We start from the raw sequence: 16,129 nt of genomic DNA, 5'->3' as shown, positions 1-16,129 counted from the left end.
AGTACCCTCCTTTTTAAATGAAGCCACACAGAGTTGGTTAAAATTACAATTTCATCCTCCAGAAGAGGTAGAACAAAATTAAAGGTAAAATTATGGCACACAACCAGTTAACAAAGGTGTATGGAGACGTGTGCTCAATACAAAAATATAACCAACTCATCGCAGCTCTGCCGCAAAAATACACACACACACACACACACACACACACACACACACTGTGTCGGTCCTCTCGGCTGATAATGGCTAGCGACAGGACCCTGTCTGTGTCTCTCTTCTGTCTGTGTGTAAAAGGATCACATCATCACCTCCAACACCTCGCTAACCAGAGGGGAAAAACACAGAGGAAGAGGGGTGATGGAGAGATCAGAGTGACAGGCAACAGAGACAGAGAGACAGGGAGAGAGAGGTGTTGAGAGATAGATAGATATGCTGAAGGTGATACTAGGCAGAGTGCAGATGCAGAGAATGAGAGAGAGTTGTTATGGTGATAGCTTGGTGGCGACATCACCTCAACGACCACCTTTGAACCCTGAACTGAGAGGGCTAGGCTTCCATACTCAGATCATAATTATTCTCTCTCTCTCTCTCTCTCTCTCTCTCTCTCTCTCTCTCTCTCTCTCTCTCTCTCTCTCTCTCTCTCTCTCTCTCTCTCTCTCTCTCTCTCTCTCTCTCTCTCTCTCTCTCTCTCTCTCTCTCTCTCTCTCTCTCTCTCTCTCTCTCTCTCTCTCTCTCTCTCTCTCTCAATTTCAATTCAATTCAATTCAAGGGGCTTTATTGGCATGGGAAACATGTGTTAACATTGCCAAAGCAAGTGAGGTAGGTAATATACAAAAGTCAAATAAACAATAAAAATGAACAGTAAACATTACACATACAGAAGTTTCAAAACAATAAAGACATTACAAATGTCATATTATATATATGCAGTGTTATAACAATGTACAAATGGTTAAAGCACACAAGTTAAAATAAATAAACATAAATATGGGTTGTATTTACAGTGGTGTTTGTTCTTCACTGGTTGCCCTTTTCTTGTGGCAACAGGTCACAAATCTTGCTGCTGTGATGGCACACTGTGGAATTTCACCCAGTAGATATGGGAGTTTATCAAAATTGGATTTGTTTTCGAATTCCTTGTGGATCTGTGTAATCTGAGGGAAATATGTCTCTCTAATATGGTCATACATTGGGCAGGAGGTTAGGAAGTGCAGCTCAGTTTCCACCTCATTTTGTGGGCAGTGTGCACATAGCCTGTCTTCTCTTGAGAGCCATGTCTGCCTACGGCGGCCTTTCTCAATAGCAAGGCTATGCTCACTGAGTCTGTACATAGTCAAAGCTTTCCTTAAGTTTGGGTCAGTCACAGTGGTCAGGTATTCTGCCACTGTGTACTCTCTGTTTAGGGCCAAATAGCATTCTAGTTTGCTCTGTTTTTTTGTTAATTCTTTCCAATGTGTCAAGTAATTATCTTTTTGTTTTCTCATGATTTGGTTGGGTCTAATTGTGCTGTTGTCCTGGGGCTCTGTGGGGTGTGTTTGTGTTTGTGAACAGAGCCCTAGGACCAGCTTGCTTAGGGGACTCTTCTCCAGGTTCATCTCTCTGTAGGTGATGGCTTTGTTATGGAAGGTTTGGGAATCGCTTCCTTTTAGGTGGTTGTAGAATTTAACGGCTCTTTTCTGGATTTTGATAATTAGTGGGTATCGGCCTAATTCTGCTCTGCATGCATTATTTTTCTCTCTCTCTCTCTCTCTCTCTCTCTCTCTCTCTCTCTCTCTCTCTCTCTCTCTCTCTCTCTCTCTCTCTGTGTGTGTGCCTGTTTCCCACATGAAATCATTTTCGGACCTCTTCTTATACTATGCGCAATCATCCGTGACACCATGTTATGGATGTGAGTTAAAATAACTGAGAAGAACACCGAATAAGAGACAGGTAACAGAACACATTTAAACCAGACTTCATTGATCTAAACCAAGACAGATACTTCATTGATCTAAACCAAGACACATACTTCATTAATCTATACCAAGACACATACTTCATTAATCTATACCAAGACACATACTTCATTGATCTAAACCAAGACAGATACTTAATTAATCTATACCAAGACACATACTTCATTAATCTATACCAAGACACATACTTCATTGATCTAAACCAAGACACATACTTCATTAATCTAAACCAAGACAGATACTTCATTGATCTAAACCAAGACAGATACTTCATTGATCTAAACCAAGACAGATACTTCATTGATCTAAACCAAGACAGATACTTCATTAATCTATACCAAGACACATACTTCATTGATCTAAACCAAGACAGATACTTCATTAATCTATACCAAGACAGATACTTCATTAATCTAAACCAAGACAGATACTTCATTGATCTAAACCAAGACAGATACTTAATTGATCTAAACCACGACACATACTTCATTAATCTAAACCAAGACACATACTTCATTAATCTAAACCAAGACACATACTTCATTAATCTAAACCAAGACAGATACTTCATTAATCTAAACCAAGACACATACTTCATTAATCTAAACCAAGACACATACTTCATTAATCTAAACCAAGACACATACTTCATTAATCTAAACCAAGACAGATACTTCATTAATCTAAACCAAGACAGATACTTCATTAATCTAAACCAAGACAGATACTTCATTAATCTAAACCAAGACACATACTTCATTAATCTAAACCAAGACACATACTTCATTAATCTAAACCAAGACACATACTTAATTGATCTAAACCAAGACACATACTTCATTAATCTAAACCAAGACACATACTTCATTAATCTAAACCAAGACACATACTTCATTAATCTAAACCAAGACACATACTTTATTAATCTAAACCAAGACACATACTTCATTAATCTAAACCAAGACACATACTTCATTAATCTAAACCAAGACACATACTTCATTAATCTAAACCAAGACAGATACTTCATTAATCTAAACCAAGACAGATACTTAATTAATCTAAACCAAGACATATACTTCCTTAATCTAAACCAAGACACATACTTCATTAATCTAAACCAAGACAGATACTTCATTGATCTAAACCACGACACATACTTCATTAATCTAAACCAAGACACATACTTCCTTAATCTAAACCAAGACACATACTTCCTTAATCTAAACCAAGACAGATACTTCATTAATCTAAACCAAGACAGATACTTCATTAATCTAAACCAAGACAGATACTTCATTAATCTAAACCAAGACAGATACTTCATTAATCTAAACCAAGACACATACTTTATTAATCTAAACCAAGACACATACTTCATTAATCTAAACCAAGACACATACTTCATTAATCTAAACCAAGACACATACTTCATTAATCTAAACCAAGACAGATACTTCATTAATCTAAACCAAGACAGATACTTCATTAATCTAAACCAAGACACATACTTCCTTAATCTAAACCAAGACACATACTTCATTAATCTAAACCAAGACAGATACTTCATTGATCTAAACCACGACACATACTTCATTAATCTAAACCAAGACACATACTTCATTAATCTAAACCAAGACACATACTTCATTAATCTAAACCAAGACAGATACTTCATTAATCTAAACCAAGACACATACTTCATTAATCTAAACCAAGACACATACTTCATTAATCTAAACCAAGACACATACTTCATTAATCTAAACCAAGACAGATACTTCATTAATCTAAACCAAGACAGATACTTCATTAATCTAAACCAAGACACATACTTCATTAATCTAAACCAAGACACATACTTCATTAATCTAAACCAAGACACATACTTAATTGATCTAAACCAAGACACATACTTCATTAATCTAAACCAAGACACATACTTCATTAATCTAAACCAAGACACATACTTCATTAATCTAAACCAAGACACATACTTTATTAATCTAAACCAAGACACATACTTCATTAATCTAAACCAAGACACATACTTCATTAATCTAAACCAAGACACATACTTCATTAATCTAAACCAAGACAGATACTTCATTAATCTAAACCAAGACAGATACTTCATTAATCTAAACCAAGACATATACTTCCTTAATCTAAACCAAGACACATACTTCATTAATCTAAACCAAGACAGATACTTCATTGATCTAAACCACGACACATACTTCATTAATCTAAACCAAGACACATACTTCCTTAATCTAAACCAAGACACATACTTCCTTAATCTAAACCAAGACAGATACTTCATTAATCTAAACCAAGACAGATACTTCATTAATCTAAACCAAGACAGATACTTCATTAATCTAAACCAAGACAGATACTTCATTAATTTAAACCAAGACACATACTTCATTAATCTAAACCAAGACACATACTTCATTAATCTAAACCAAGACACAGAAAAGGCCCATTCTGTTCCCCCTTATAGGAGCCCCCTGACCGCCCCCCCCCCAAACCCGCTCTACATTGTAACACTTACAGCCCACATTCTGACTTACAGTAACAGCTATCAGCCAATTCAAACAGTATCATAAACCACAAGTCTATAAACAGCCCTCACATACCATAAAGCACATATTACAAAATAACCACCCAACATACTGCAGTAAAGCAACTCATCAAATGAAAACAAAGCTCAGAACAGAGGAACGCATCTATCCAGATGCTTAAAGGGATAGACAGAGACATATCCATGACTTCATCGGACTCTGGGTAAGTAGCAAAAGATCACACTATAAACAAAAAAAACAGCAGCCCATAAAACGACACTGAATACAAAAAGACAGTTTAAAGACAGTGTCTTTAACCCCTTTTGAAAACAACATTTTCAGGACTTTGCAGTGTTGCATACGTGTTACCAAACACACACACACACACACACACACACACACACACACACACACACACACACACACACACACACACACACACACACACACACACACACACACACACTATAAACCACACACACACACACACTATAAACCACACACACACACACACACACACACACACACACACACACACACACACACACACACACACACACACACACACACACACACACACACACACACACTATAAACCACACACACACTCCTATAGATCCCCTCTGCACTGCCACTGAATGCCTGAATAAATTCACCTCCCTGATCCATGATCTTTACTATTCACCTCCCTGATCCATGATCTTTACTATTCACCTCCCTGATCCATGATCTTTACTATTCACCTCCCTGATCCATGATCTTTACTATTCACCTCCCTGATCCATGATCTTTACTATTCACCTCCCTGATCCATGATCTTTACTATTCACCTCCCTGATCCATGATCTTTACTATTCACCTCCCTGATCCATGATCTTTACTATTCACCTACCTGATCCATGATCTTTACTATTCACCTCCCTGATCCATGATTTTACTATTCACCTCCCTGATCTATGATCTTTAATATTCACCTCCCTGATCCATGATCTTTACTATTCACCTCCCTGATCCATGATTTTACTATTCACCTCCCTGATCTATGATCTTTAATATTCACCTCCCTGATCCATGATCTTTACTATTCACCTCCCTGATCTCTGATCTTTACTATTCACCCTCCTGATCCATGATCTTTACTATTCACCCTCCTGATCTATGGTCTTTACTATTCACCTCCCTGATCCATGATCTTTACTATTCACCCTCCTGATCCATGGATTCTTTACTATTCACCCTCCTGATCTATGGTCTTTACTATTCACCTCCCTGATCTATGATCTTTACTATTCACCGACGTGGTCCACAGTTTTTACTATTCACCTCCCTGATCCATGATCTTTACTATTCACCTCCCTGGTCCATGATTTGTACTATTCACCTCCCTGATCCATGGTGTTTACTATTCACCGACGTGGTCCACAGTTTTTACTATTCACCTCCCTGATCCATGGTGTTTACTATTCACCTCCCTGATCTATGACATTTACTATTCACCTCCCTGATCCATGATCTTTACTATTCACCTCCCTGATCCATGGTCTTTACTATTCACGTCCCTGATCCATGGTCTTTACTATTCACCTCCCTGATCTATGGTCTTTACTATTCACCTCCCTGATCCATGATATTTACTCTTAGGAGTATGTTCGTTAGTGTCCCAGTCCTGCAGTACTCACAGTGCATATAACCCAGCTCCCTTCTGTCCCAGTCCTGCAGTACTCACAGTGCATATACCCCAGCTCCCTTCTGTCCCAGTCCTGCAGTACTCACAGTGCATATAACCCAGCTCCCTTCTGTCCCAGTCCTGCAGTACTCACAGTGCATATAACCCAGCTCCCTTCTGTCCCAGTCCTGCAGTACTCACAGTGCATATAACCCAGCTCCCTTCTGTCCCAGTCCTGCAGTACTCACAGTGCATATAACCCAGCTCCCTTCTGTCCCAGTCCTGCAGTACTCACAGTGCATATACCCCAGCTCCCTTCTGTCCCAGTCCTGCAGTACTCACAGTGCATATAACCCAGTTCCCTTCTGTCCCAGTCCTGCAGTACTCACAGTGCATGTAACCCAGCTCCCTTCTGTCCCAGTCCTGCAGTACTCACAGTGCATATAACCCAGCTCCCTTCTGTCCCAGTCCTGCAGTACTCACAGTGCATATAACCCAGCTCCCTTCTGTCCCAGTCCTGCAGTACTCACAGTGCATATAACCCAGGTCCCTTATGGGGCTTCCAGATGAGACTGATGCCTTAGGGTGCCACATGGCTCCAGAGGGGGTGGAGAGGGGTGCCAGCCGAACCACCTTGCCAGAGAACAGAACCTCCCTAGCAGCTGGAGAGGACGTACTCTGACTCCTGCTCCGACAGGAGAGAGAGACGAGAGGACAGAGAGGGAGGGACGAAGGGAAAAGGAGGGAGAGAGGCAAAGTCCACCCACGTGGTTTATGGGATTAACCAGATTATTCTCTGATCAATCCCAGAGGAACCGTTTGCAGTAGTGGATCAACTCGTTTAACTCCAGAATTCCTCCCCTCTATATCTATATCTATATCTGAAAGGAGGATCTCTCATTTCTCTCTCCTCTCTTCTTTAGGCACGTCCGTAAATTCCCAGGATGCCTTTTTTTGTAATTAGGGCAGCATACATGCCTGTTAGCGTGGTGTTGGCACACTGCACGTCGCCTGTGTGTGTGTCCCTGCCACTCCGTGCCTTAGAGCCAAAAGAGTCCAGCATGGGGTGTGTGTGTGTGTGCGCGTGCACGAGTGTGTATGTGCGTGTCGTCTAACAAGCCTTGCATTCCTGGAACTGTCTATTCCCATGTATGTGTCTCGGTGCAGAAAACAGTACGGACCTAGAGCGAAATGTGTGCACTCAAAACAAGACCCAAGACCAAGACATTTAAAGGAACACACACTGAAAATCAACTACAATGAATGAATTCCTTCAGCGGCCCATAGCACCTGACTGACAGTGAAGTTAAGCTAGCATGCCTGGAGGCTCTGCTCCCTATAGAGTAGAGACCGGAGCAGCTTTCATACCAGTCTATTACACCCAACAAGTCTTCAGGGAACAGCTCGAATAATACACACCTCTTCAAATTCACGTGGAGTTGGAATAATAAGCGATGGCCCACATAAAACACATCGCCCTGAAAGACATAATTAGCATTCATAAAGACATGTTGCACATTGATTGGTTAATGTGTGGTACACCTCACTAATGTGTTTCCTCATTGGCCAAATGAAACCTTTAATTCAAAACAAAGCTTTTAGGGTAATAATGATGTGTGTGTGTGTGTGTGTGTGTGTGTGTGTGTGTGTGTGTGTGTGTGTGTGTGTGTGTGTGTGTGTGTGTGTGTGTGTGTGTGTGTGTGTGTGTGTGTGTGTTTCCCTAAAAGCACTGACAGAAGAAGCTGACTCACATAGGCTTTTACTTCAAGTTGATCTGAGGAGGTACGAGGAGGAGGCAGTTTAGTTTTAATACCTCCCTCTGTCCCTGAGGTACGAGGAGGAGGCAGTTTAGTTTTCTTACCTCCCTCTGTCCCTGAGGTACGAGGAGGAGGCAGTTTAGTTTTAATACCTCCCTCTGTCCCTGAGGTACGAGGAGGAGGCAGTTTAGTTTTCTTACCTCCCTCTGTCCCTGAGGTACGAGGAGGAGGCAGTTTAGTTTTAATACCTCCCTCTGTCCCTGAGGTACGAGGAGGAGGCAGTTTAGTTTTAATACCTCCCTCTGTCCCTGAGGTACGAGGAGGAGGCAGTTTAGTTTTCTTACCTCCCTCTGTCCCTGAGGTACGAGGAGGAGGCAGTTTAGTTTTCTTACCTCCCTCTGTCCCTGAGGTACGAGGAGGAGGCAGTTTAGTTTTCTTACCTCCCTCTGTCCCTGAGGTACGAGGAGGAGGCAGTTTAGTTTTCTTACCTCCCTCTGTCCCTGAGGTACGAGGAGGAGGCAGTTTAGTTTTCTTACCTCCCTCTGTCCCTGAGGTACGAGGAGGAGGCAGTTTAGTTTTCATACCTCCCTCTGTCCCTGAGGTACGAGGAGGAGGCAGTTTAGTTTTCTTACCTCCATCTGTCCCTGAGGTACGAGGAGGAGGCAGTTTAGTTCTTACCTCCCTCTGTCCCTGAGGTACGAGGAGGAGGCAGTTTAGTTTTCATACCTCCCTCTGTCCCTGAGGTACGAGGAGGAGGCAGTTTAGTTTTCTTACCTCCCTCTGTCCCTGAGGTACGAGGAGGAGGCAGTTTAGTTTTCATACCTCCCTCTGTCCCTGAGGTACGAGGAGGAGGCAGTTTAGTTTTCTTACCTCCCTCTGTCCCTGAGGTACGAGGAGGAGGCAGTTTAGTTTTAATACCTCCCTCTGTCCCTGAGGTACGAGGAGGAGGCAGTTTAGTTTTCTTACCTCCCTCTGTCCCTGAGGTACGAGGAGGAGGCAGTTTAGTTTTCTTACCTCCCTCTGTCCCTGAGGTACGAGGAGGAGGCAGTTTAGTTCTTACCTCCCTCTGTCCCTGAGGTACGAGGAGGAGGCAGTTTAGTTTTCTTACCTCCCTCTGTCCCTGAGGTACGAGGAGGAGGCAGTTTAGTTCTTACCTCCCTCTGTCCCTGAGGTACGAGGAGGAGGCAGTTTAGTTTTCTTACCTCCCTCTGTCCCTGAGGTACGAGGAGGAGGCAGTTTAGTTTTCATACCTCCCTCTGTCCCTGAGGTACGAGGAGGAGGCAGTTTAGTTTTAATACCTCCCTCTGTCCCTGAGGTACGAGGAGGAGGCAGTTTAGTTTTAATACCTCCCTCTGTCCCTGAGGTACGAGGAGGAGGCAGTTTAGTTTTCTTACCTCCCTCTGTCCCTGAGGTACGAGGAGGAGGCAGTTTAGTTTTCTTACCTCCCTCTGTCCCTGAGGTACGAGGAGGAGGCAGTTTAGTTTTCATACCTCCCTCTGTCCCTGAGGTACGAGGAGGAGGCAGTTTAGTTTTCTTACCTCCCTCTGTCCCTGAGGTACGAGGAGGAGGCAGTTTAGTTCTTACCTCCCTCTGTCCCTGAGGTACGAGGAGGAGGCAGTTTAGTTTTAATACCTCCCTCTGTCCCTGAGGTACGAGGAGGAGGCAGTTTAGTTTTCTTACCTCCCTCTGTCCCTGAGGTACGAGGAGGAGGCAGTTTAGTTTTCATACCTCCCTCTGTCCCTGAGGTACGAGGAGGAGGCAGTTTAGTTTTAATACCTCCCTCTGTCCCTGAGGTACGAGGAGGAGGCAGTTTAGTTTTCTTACCTCCCTCTGTCCCTGAGGTACGAGGAGGAGGCAGTTTAGTTTTCTTACCTCCCTCTGTCCCTGAGGTACGAGGAGGAGGCAGTTTAGTTTTCATACCTCCCTCTGTCCCTGAGGTACGAGGAGGAGGCAGTTTAGTTTTCCTACCTCCCTCTGTCCCTGAGGTACGAGGAGGAGGCAGTTTAGTTTTCATACCTCCCTCTGTCCCTGAGGTACGAGGAGGAGGCAGTTTAGTTTTAATACCTCCCTCTGTCCCTGAGGTACGAGGAGGAGGCAGTTTAGTTTTCATACCTCCCTCTGTCCCTGAGGTACGAGGAGGAGGCAGTTTAGTTTTAATACCTCCCTCTGTCCCTGAGGTACGAGGAGGAGGCAGTTTAGTTTTCTTACCTCCCTCTGTCCCTGAGGTACGAGGAGGAGGCAGTTTAGTTTTCTTACCTCCCTCTGTCCCTGAGGTACGAGGAGGAGGCAGTTTAGTTTTAATACCTCCCTCTCTCCATGTTCTCTAATACCGCTGGCTAGACACTGTGAACACTGTGTATTTTGGCAGGGAGGAGGACTCAAACATGTGACATCTTTTGTACCCCTGTGTGTTTTCAAGGAAAATAACTGACAGACAGGGGGAATAGATAGCAGAGAAATAAAAAAACAGAGAAGACTTGATAGACAGGGATAATAGATAGCAGAGAAATCAAATAAAAACGATAAGACTGACAGACAGGGATAATAGATACCAGAGAAATAAAATAAAAACCATAAGACTGACAGACAGGGATAATAGATAGCAGAGAAATAAAATAAAAATGATAAGACTGACAGACAGGGATAATAGATACCAGAGAAATCAAATAAAAACGATAAGACTGACAGACTGGGATAATAGATATCAGAGAAATAAAATAAAAATGATAAGACTGACAGACAGGGATAATAGATAGCAGAGAAATAAAATAAAAATTATAAGACTGACAGACAGGGATAATAGATACCAGAGAAATAAAATAAAAATGATAAGACTGACAGACAGGGATAATAGATAGTAGAGAAATCAAATAAAAACGATAAGACTGACAGACAGGGATAATAGATACCAGAGAAATAAAATAAAAACGATAAGACTGACAGACAGGGATAATAGATAGCAGAGAAATCAAATAAAAACGATAAGACTGACAGACAGGGATAATAGATACCAGAGAAATCAAATAAAAACGATAAGACTGACAGACAGGGATAATAGATAGCAGAGAAATCAAATAAAAACGATAAGACTGACAGACAGGGATAATAGATACCAGAGAAATCAAATAAAAACGATAAGACTGACAGACAGGGATAATAGATAGCAGAGAAATCAAATAAAAACGATAAGACTGACAGACAGGGATAATAGATAGCAGAGAAATCAAATAAAAACGATAAGACTGACAGACAGGGATAATAGATACCAGAGAAATTTAAAAAAAAATTAGAAAAGGACAGTCAGCTGTGAAGCAATCAGTACAGTGTGTGTGTGTGTGTGTGTGTGTTTAACTGTGTGCACGGGTGTGTACGTGCATGTGTCTGTGTCTGTCCATGCGTCTGTGTGAGTGTGATCGTGCATCTGTGTGAGTGTGATCGTGCGTCTGTGTGAGTGTGATCGTGCGTCTGTGTGAGTGTGATGGGTTGGACTGACATGGCACTCTGAGCCCTCAAAATAGAAATGTGGAGCTGCATTCTGTTCTGTGTAGAGCAGAGGGGCAGAGCAGAGAGGAGGGGCAGAGCAGAGAGGAGGGGCAGAGCAGAGAGGAGGGGCAGAGCAGAGTGGATGGGCAGAGCAGAGGGGCAGAGCAGAGAGGAGGGGCAGAGCAGAGAGGAGGGGCAGAGGAGAGAGGAGGGGCAGAGCAGAGAGGAGGGGCAGAGGAGAGAGGAGGGGCAGAGGAGAGAGGAGGGGCAGAGCAGAGAGGAGGGGCAGAGCAGAGAGGAGGGGCAGAGCAGAGAGGAGGGGCAGAGCAGAGAGGAGGGGCAGAGCAGAGAGGAGGGGCAGAGCAGAGAGGAGGGGCAGAGCAGAGAGGAGGGTCAGAGGAGAGAGGAGGGGCAGAGGAGAGAGGAGGGGCAGAGGAGAGAGGAGGGGCAGAGGAGAGAGGAGGGGCAGAGCAGAGAGGAGGGGCAGAGCAGAGAGGAGGGGCGGAGCAGAGAGGAGGGGCGGAGCAGAGAGGAGGGGCGGAGGAGAGAGGAGGGGCAGAGCAGAGAGGAGGGGCAGAGCAGAGAGGGGCAGAGGAGAGAGGAGGGGCAGAGCAGAGAGGAGGGGCAGAGCAGAGAGGAGGGGCAGAGCAGAGAGGAGGGGCAGAGCAGAGAGGAGGGGCAGAGCAGAGAGGAGGGGCAGAGCAGAGGGAGGGGCAGAGGAGAGAGGATGGGCAGAGCAGAGGGGAGGGGCAGAGGAGAGAGGAGGGGCAGAGGAGAGAGGAGGGGCAGAGCAGAGAGGAGGGGCAGAGCAGAGAGGAGGGGCAGAGCAGAGAGGAGGGGCAGAGCAGAGAGGAGGGGCAGAGGAGAGAGGATGGGCAGAGGAGAGAGGAGGGGCAGAGGAGAGAGGAGGGGCAGAGGAGAGAGGAGGGGCAGAGGAGAGAGGAGGGGCAGAGGAGAGAGGATGGGCAGAGCAGAGAGGAGGGGCGGAGGAGAGAGGAGGGGCGGAGGAGAGAGGAGGGGCGGAGGAGAGAGGAGTGGCGGAGGAGAGAGGAGGGGCGGAGGAGAGAGGAGGGGCGGAGGAGAGAGGAGGGGCGGAGGAGAGAGGAGGGGCGGAGGAGAGAGGAGGGGCGGAGGAGAGAGGATGGGCGGAGGAGAGAGGAGGGGCGGAGGAGAGAGGAGGGGCGGAGGAGAGAGGAGGGGCGGAGGAGAGAGGATGGGCGGAGGAGAGAGGAGGGGCGGAGGAGAGAGGATGGGCGGAGGAGAGAGGAGGGGCGGAGGAGAGAGGATGGGCGGAGGAGAGAGGAGTGGTGGAGGAGAGAGGAGGGGCAGTGCAGAGAGGAGGGGCAGAGCAGAGAGGAGGGGCGGAGGAGAGAGGAGGGGCGGAGGAGAGAGGAGTGGCGGAGGAGAGAGGAGGGGCGGAGGAGAGAGGAGGGGCGGAGGAGAGAGGAGGGGCGGAGGAGAGAGGAGGGGCGGAGGAGAAAGGCGGGGCGGAAGAGAGAGGAGGGGCGGAGCAGAGAGGAGGGGCAGAGGAGAGAGGAGGGGCAGAGGAGAGGGGAGGGGCAGAGGAGAGAGGAGGGGCAGAGGAGAGAGGAGGGGCGGAGGAGAGAGGAGGGGCAGTGCAGAGAGGAGGGGCGGAGCAGAGAGGAGGGGCGGAGGAGAGAGGAGGGGCGGAGGAGAGAGGAGTGGCGGAGGAGAGAGGAGGGGCGGAGGAGAGAGGAGGGGCGGAGGAAAGAGGAGGGGCGGAGGAGAGAGGAGGGGCGGAGCAGAGAGGAGGGGCGGAGCAGAGAGGAGGGGCAGAGGAGAGAGGAGGGGCGGAGGAGAGAGGATGGGCAGAGGAGAGAGGAGGGGCAGAGGAGAGAGGAGGGGCGGAGGAGAGAGGAGGGGCAGAGCAGAGAGGATGGGCAGAGGAGAGAGGCACGTTGTTTGACTAAAGCAAGAATTAAAGCGTCAACACTTTGACCTTCTTCACTAATGAGTAATTACTGACAATTAGCTGAAAGAACACTCCCCTCCCTCTTACCCCCACACCTCCCCCTTGAGACTCCTCTAAAACACACACACACAGGGTTTCTGTTAGCCAGCAATTGATGGCTTTTAGCCGATAAATAAAACTGTTGCCTGATCTGTTGCCGGCCATAATGACCGGGAGAAAAAAAATGCCATTGCAAAATAATACTTTTTACTCATTGATGGAAATACCAGTCCATGTAAGTACATTTGACCGTCATGTTTAAATTAAATTAAATTGGCTTGTGTGTATTTTCGTTAGTCATCATGTATCTTATTTATACAACACAACGAATCACATGTGCACAGCATACAGAGCCTATTTTGAGCAGGATTTCTCCTGAGGCACCGCAGCTGGTTGCTGCTGGAGTAAAATGTGCTTTCGTTGCGCAACAATTTAAAATGCAATCGCGTGTTAAAAACAGTTTTCATGGACGATTAAAAGAAGATACTATGTTTATTTCTCAACTGGAAATTGAAGCACACCTCCCATTCACCAATCAAGGGCAGGCGACAGGCTATCAGCTCTTCACCCACCACTTCACAATGTGAGCTGGAGGCAGAACGCGTTTTGAAAACATACTTAATTGTTTGAAACCTAAATGTTATATTTCATATTATGAGGCATGTCTTACATTGTTTCAACGTAGCCTTCAAGGTAAAATCCGACCATGGAAACGTGGAGGCAATTCTTTTATAAAGACTTTATAGGTGGCACGTGAGTTTCAGGCTTACAATTTATCCTACAATTTCTACCGTTCTGCGTTCCATTTCTGATTCTCATATGTGCATTTTCATGGAACGGTTTCATTTCAAAAACAACGTTTTCGTTTCTCAAAATCATTGTCACGTGGATAATCATAAAAATCCGAATTAAAATGATAAAAATCTGGAGTAAAGTCAATTCATGCGAGATCATCCACATGGACACATTGATACACCGTGATCCATCGGCGGCTAAAGAAATGAGAAATTAAAATCAGAATTAAAATCAGCGCATGGAACTCATAGCCCGTCAACCAATGCAGCAGTAGGATTATAACTTCCATTGCTCTTTCACACTGGGGATTGGTGATTATCGAGGGGGAGATTGTTGGAAAGATTTTTCAAATAGCTTAGTGTGAGGAACTATAGTTTGAATAAATGATCATTCGCAAGGGATGTAAAACAACAACAACATTTCCGCACAGCAGGCCTGGTACTTCTATGCGTGCTCAGGCGCGCACACTCCCTCAACACGATCAGAACAGAGGAACCAGACACATGCTCAGGCGTGCACGCTCCCTCAACACGATCAGAACAGAGAAACCAGAAGCACGCTCCCTCAACACGATCAGAACAGAGAAACCAGAAGCACGCTCCCTCAACACGATCAGAACAGAGAAACCAGAAGCACGCTCCCTCAACACGATCAGAACAGAGGAACCAGAAGCACGCTCCCTCAACACGATCAGAACAGAGAAACCAGAAGCACGCTCCCTCAACACGATCAGAACAGAGAAACCAGACGCACGCTCCCTCAACACGATCAGAACAGAGAAACCAGACGCACGCTCCCTCAACACGATCAGAACAGAGAAACCAGAAGCACGCTCCCTCAACACGATCAGAACAGAGAAACCAGAAGCACGCTCCCTCAACACGATCAGAACAGAGAAACCAGAAGCACGCTCCCTCAACACGATCAGAACAGAGAAACCAGACGCACGCTCCCTCAACACGATCAGAACAGAGAAACCAGACGCACGCTCCCTCAACACGATCAGAACAGAGAAACCAGAAGCACGCTCCCTCAACACGATCAGAACAGAGAAACCAGATGCACGCTCCCTCAACACGATCAGAACAGAGAAACCAGATGCACGCTCCCTCAACACGATCAGAACAGAGGAACCAGAAGCACGCTCCCTCAACACGATCAGAACAGAGAAACCAGAAGCACGCTCCCTCAACACGATCAGAACAGAGAAACCAGAAGCACGCTCCCTCAACACGATCAGAACAGAGAATCCAGATGCACGCTCCCTCAACACGATCAGAACAGAGAAACCAGAAGCACGCTCCCTCAACACGATCAGAACAGAGAAACCAGAAGCACGCTCCCTCAACACGATCAGAACAGAGAAACCAGAAGCACGCTCCCTCAACACGATCAGAACAGAGAAACCAGAAGCACGCTCCCTCAACACGATCAGAACAGAGAAACCAGAAGCACGCTCCCTCAACACGATCAGAACAGAGAAACCAGAAGCACGCTCCCTCAACACGATCAGAACAGAGAAACCAGAAGCACGCTCCCTCAACACGATCAGAACAGAGAAACCAGAAGCACGCTCCCTCAACACGATCAGAACAGAGAAACCAGACGCACGCTCCCTCAACACGATCAGAACAGAGAAACCAGACGCACGCTCCCTCAACACGATCAGAACAGAGAAACCAGAAGCACGCTCCCTCAACACGATCAGAACAGAGAAACCAGATGCACGCTCCCTCAACACGATCAGAACAGAGAAACCAGATGCACGCTCCCTCAACACGATCAGAACAGAGGAACCAGAAGCACCCTCCCTCAACACGATCAGAACAGAGAAACCAGAAGCACGCTCCCTCAACACGATCAGAACAGAGAAACCAGAAGCACGCTCCCTCAACACGATCAGAACAGAGAATCCAGATGCACGCTCCCTCAAC

At 45.8% G+C, this 16,129-nt stretch overlaps 1 protein-coding gene across 5 annotated transcripts in view; it reads right to left on the bottom strand.

The window, feature by feature from the left end:
• Window positions 1-16,129, bottom strand: part of rxrgb (retinoid X receptor, gamma b) — an 84,120-nt gene that overhangs the window by 53,413 nt on the left and 14,578 nt on the right. For 2 of the 5 annotated variants that reach the window (XM_071346497.1, XM_071346498.1), the window contains exons 1-2: window positions 7,608-7,705; window positions 6,719-6,873 (exon numbers count right to left, since the gene is read on the bottom strand). The exons of 2 other annotated variants lie outside the window; for them this stretch is intronic. In XM_071346497.1, coding sequence (XP_071202598.1) covers window positions 6,719-6,873; window positions 7,608-7,690 — 238 coding nt within the window. In that variant the 5' untranslated portion in view covers window positions 7,691-7,705. Of the gene's footprint in view, window positions 1-6,718; window positions 6,874-7,607; window positions 7,706-7,939; window positions 8,042-16,129 lie in introns of those variants that run through there. One more of the 5 variants, XM_071346499.1, reaches the window with a different exon arrangement.

This window comes from Salvelinus alpinus, chromosome 16 (assembly GCF_045679555.1).
Source record: "Salvelinus alpinus chromosome 16, SLU_Salpinus.1, whole genome shotgun sequence".
NCBI lineage: Eukaryota > Metazoa > Chordata > Actinopteri > Salmoniformes > Salmonidae > Salvelinus > Salvelinus alpinus.
Note: the sequence above shows the minus strand (reverse complement) of the source record. Positions and strands in the feature narration are given on the sequence as shown.